Below are 4,646 nucleotides of genomic sequence, written 5' to 3'. Positions count from 1 at the left end.
TATTGCATTAGCTAATTTTTTTGCCTAAAAGTAACACAACTAATATAGGGTCTTATACTAACAACTATTTAGCTTTTAGCCTCAAAACCTATAAGTAAAGTTAAAAATAGTTTTTTGATGACTCTAGTAGGAAAAACGTAAAAGCTCTTTAATTTGCCTATATTTACAACTTATTTTGAAGAATATATTGGAGAATTAGTGCAGTGCCTCAGGCTAATAATGAATCTGCAATGGACCATACAAGTGTCAAGCACCATTTACCGATAACTTAGTCAACATTTAAAAAGCAAGGACAAAATTTAATCGTTTAAGGACAACAATGAAGTACGCGTGGTGAAAGTCCTGCCGTCTACAAACTGCTTTGTTTGAAACGCACAACTCCATACTTAACCAATGCTTGTTCAAAACGACATGATGCAGCCTTAAAAGGTACTCCACTGGTGTTTTTCGAAGTCAAAGTTTTACCTACAAACGTAAGAAGGAGAACCATACAATGGCATACACAACGGCAACATAAAGGGGAAGCAGAGAAGACTGTGCCTGAAAGACAAAAGGGCTACAGAATGCTTATGCTATTTAAATGTACCCCTAAGGGAAAACCAGAGCAGTCTGTGCTAACTTTGTGATAAATTCGACTCCAGGATTCCTAGAGGTAGAAAAATAGTCCCGCATCCCAACCACCATAAACTTGTACTGATTTTTGTCAGCTCTCAAAAGAGCCCAACCAATTAATCACTACTTTTTAAACGTATAAGAGCGAGAGTATTTATCTAATATTACCTATTGTACATAATTGTAACCCACAAAAATTTTACTGAATAACAAATGTCTTTTTCTGCGTGTACATTTGTTGCACATTTTATTCATTGGCATATCGACATGTAAAAGCATCTTCTTTAAAAGCTGACTTCTTATTATGAAATACATGTAAATACACCTTTACAGTTATTTCTTGCAAATATTAGTCTACAAAACTGAGAACATCTTGATATTGTAATGCTTTTCTCATGCAAATGACTTTGCACAACAGTCACTTTCTTGGAGCTTTGTACCCACGATTTGGCGCCAAAACAACCCAAATGTTGGTGGACTAGGAATGCGATAGAAGTACTGACAGGGTGAAAGCAATGGATCCACAACTGCTGGTATACATAAGGCCAGTAGGAAGATGGTGTGGAAATCTTCATGGAGGCACCGCTGACTGCTCCATCACAAGATTTCTCAGATGATTCACAGTTGTTAGCAGCTTTCTGAAAACATGGAATACGAACATTTACCGAGTGTCATTCACAGACATTCTGTTAAAAGTCAACACGGATTATCCAATCCACAGCACATTCCCACATTCCAGTCGTTGAATCCAACGGTATTCTTCTCTCTCTTCCTCCGTCCAGATTCAGGATCGCCTGGAACAAATCGTACACGAACAGGCGACCGCCATCTTCAAACCGCGGTCCCTTATCACCCGAGTGGAGGGCAAGAGTGATGCAGTAGAGCATCTTATTGATCAGGAACTCCTCAACTCTCCCTCCATACATGAGTAAATCCACTCTAGACACAAGTGATTACGATTTTTACCAATCATCCGTGCCATCTGTCAGGTGGCATGCGTCGAATAGATTGTAAGACATTCTTGCACATTTTCTGCTTCTCTTCTGAGGGAGGTGGATGATGTGAGACGGAGAGATGGAGGAGGTAGACGAAGAAGAATGGTGAATAGGCGGATCGAGGAAGAGTGGGTTACTGGATTACTGCTCTTGACCTTGAAGTTAGTGCAAGCGCATTTAAAGTGTAACCGAATGCGATTATAGCGATTTAGGAGGGAATGAGCGCGAGGGTAGTTGTTAGATGGGAAAGAATTGATTCTTTGTACTTAAGGACTTCCCGAACAAAGTCCTTAGGAAAGTGTGCATAAAACAAATGGATAGATATGGATTGGATGGAAGTACTACAGCAACACTGCTTCGAGTGTAACAAGTCTGCGTGTGAGCTATAACAAAGCAGGAGACGCGCCCAAACAAGAGACGGTCCTTCAATCTTATGGGGCCTACACTCTTGACCGATGATCCACTAGGAGGTAAAACTCAAACCTGCCCAATACCTCCCTCCCCTAGCCTATTCTTCAAGCTTTGCCTCAAAGCACCCATCGGAAGTGTAGGACTCCGTTCTTTGGGGTCATATGCGACCTCCAGGAACACCTAGGCGGTAGGGGCTATCGTGAAGAGAACAATGGTTGGAAATTGTCCAAAGTTGGACTCCTTTCAACTCTTCGGCATTGGTGAGTCACCGCGACTATAGACATCCGTACCCGAAACCATTCACTTCGAACGCTCAGAGTTGCCAACCCCTCTAGGGGGTAACAAGACGTCCCCTTTTGGATCGCTGACACCACTGAGGCACACCACGTCTTCAAAAAAGTTAATTTTAGACCTAATGGATAATGATTCCTCCAAGATGGAAGTCCAGGCTGCCCGCTAGGCCAGATTCACATTAAAACAAATATTACATCACAGAACAATAATTTAGTTTGATAAAAATCTGTCCTGTTGCATAGGATACTTTGTAAGTAATCTTCGAGTTTAATTACAAACAACAATTTAACCGCTGCCATGGTAATATCTATAAGTTCAAATCAATTCACATCAGCTAATTTTAATTCTACTAAGAAGAGACTCCGGAAAACACCAAATTACACCATCTGACACAATGAGAGACAAATCATTCTCCTTAAGGATATTTGGCCAGGGCGTGTTACTGTAGTGCGGCTGGGTCTTCTACGTGATATAACCCAGTTCAGGAGTCTCATCACGTTCCCCACATACTTTTCATGTGATGGCTTTCGGCTGCTGCCGCTGTTCACTTAGCATTTATCTGACTTCCAATAAGCGCAATGATAGTGTTTTAAAGCTATCTGTTACTTCAAGTGCTAATATCAAACCCGGAATTTACCTTGTCCCCGCCTCGGAAAGGTAGAACAAAGCAGGAAAATCCGCAACACCATTGAATAATAGTAAGTATGCACCCAAAAATCGACTAGGAATATCGTTGAAGAATTAGTGAACTCACTCTTATGAAGCGTAGAAATGTGTGCATTTAAACCTGCTCGACTGGAGAAGGCTTTACTACACATCTGGCAGGTGAACGGCTCCCTTCCTAAAAGTTGTGTAAAAGTAATAAAAAGCAAATTGCAGCCAAGTATTCAGACATGAGCATCTGAATGTAGCATGGGATATGTACATACACATCACTTTACTCACTTTCATGAACCACAGAAATGTGTGTGTTTAAGTTACATCGTTGCGTGAAGGATGCACCACAAACCTCGCACGTGAATGGTCTCTTCTCTAAAGGTAATATTAAAGTATTAAATTGCAAGATGTATTTGTGAATCAGAAAATGCGTATTAATATGCTGATCAAAGCTATCACATTAGAATTGATTAACCCACTCTCATGAACCGCAGAAATGTGTGTGGTCAAACAGCCTCGACGGGAGAAGGCTTTACCGCACGTCTGGCAAATGAATGTCCTCCTCCCTAAAAGCAATGTAAAAGTAAAGGAGTAAGGAGTGGCTAAACACTAAGATATAAGTGTCTGGAAGTAGATTAAGATAAGTACATAAACACCACTGGACTCACTCTCATGAACTTCAGATATGTGTGTGTTTAAATTGCATCGCTGCGTGAAGCAGTTACCGCAAATCTCGCACGTGAATCGTCTCTCCTCTAAAGGCAACGTAAAAGTGGTGAAAAGCAAAATGCATTTGCAAATCAGAAATGTGCATTTAAGTGGTGATCAAGGCAATCATACTAAAATTAATAAACCTACTTGTATGAACCACGGAAATGTGTGCGTTTAAACGCGTTCGACGAGTGAAGGCTTTACCACACTTCTGGCAAGTAAACGGCTTCCTTCCTAAAAGCAGTGTAAAGAAATACAAGACGAACTGCAACTAAGCAATAAGAGATAGGTTTCTGAAAGTAGATTGAGATAGGTACTTAAAAATCACTTTACTCACTCTCATGAGCCGCAGAAATGTGTGTGTTTAAATTACATCGCTGCATGAAGGATTCTCCACGATTCTTGCACGTAAACGGTCTCTCCTCTAAGGGTTATGTTAACGTAATAAAATGCGGTGTTTTAGTACAGCAGAAAATGCGTACTTATATGTTGATCAAGTCTACCATAACAAAATTAATTAACTTACTCTCATGGACCAAAGAAATGTGTCTGTTTAACTGGTTTGAATAGGAAAAATGTTTAATGCATTGCGGGCAAGTGAGTCTTCTCCTTCCTAAAAGTGATGTAAAAGCAGTACAAAGCGAAATTCATTTAAATACAAGGAAAGATATTTATAGAACCTAGTCAAGTTTAGTATTTGTAAACTACTTAACTCACCCTCATGAAACGCAAAAATGTGTTCTTTTAAAAGGACTCGACGAAAGAAGAATCTACCATAATTCTGACAAGGGGGAAGGTGTTTTGCATTGCTGGTACCTAAACACAATCCATCAAAATATACAAAAAACTAGGTCCTTATCACTAAAGCTAGCCCACTCTCATGAACCTTGAAAGCGTGGCGGTTCAAAGTTCTGCTACGCAAAAAAGCCTGTTCATAATGTTGGCACTTAAACGGCCTCCCTTTTA

At 40.2% G+C, this 4,646-nt stretch overlaps 1 protein-coding gene across 1 annotated transcript in view; it reads right to left on the bottom strand. All coding sequences in view use genetic code 11, as the record gives it.

Moving 5' to 3' along the window:
- Nucleotides 1–4,646, bottom strand: part of EGR_09953 (Zinc finger protein) — a gene marked incomplete at both ends in the record, with an annotated part of 17,953 nt that overhangs the window by 10,869 nt on the left and 2,438 nt on the right. Inside the window, 4 exons of the mRNA XM_024499202.1 lie at nucleotides 2,950–3,153; nucleotides 3,638–3,724; nucleotides 3,828–3,914; nucleotides 4,398–4,496. Coding sequence (XP_024346386.1) covers nucleotides 2,950–3,153; nucleotides 3,638–3,724; nucleotides 3,828–3,914; nucleotides 4,398–4,496 — 477 coding nt within the window. The remainder of the gene's footprint in view (nucleotides 1–2,949; nucleotides 3,154–3,637; nucleotides 3,725–3,827; nucleotides 3,915–4,397; nucleotides 4,497–4,646) is intronic.

Source organism: Echinococcus granulosus (genome assembly GCF_000524195.1).
Source record: "Echinococcus granulosus chromosome Unknown EG_S00178, whole genome shotgun sequence".
NCBI classification, from domain to species: domain Eukaryota; kingdom Metazoa; phylum Platyhelminthes; class Cestoda; order Cyclophyllidea; family Taeniidae; genus Echinococcus; species Echinococcus granulosus.
Note: the sequence above shows the minus strand (reverse complement) of the source record. Positions and strands in the feature narration are given on the sequence as shown.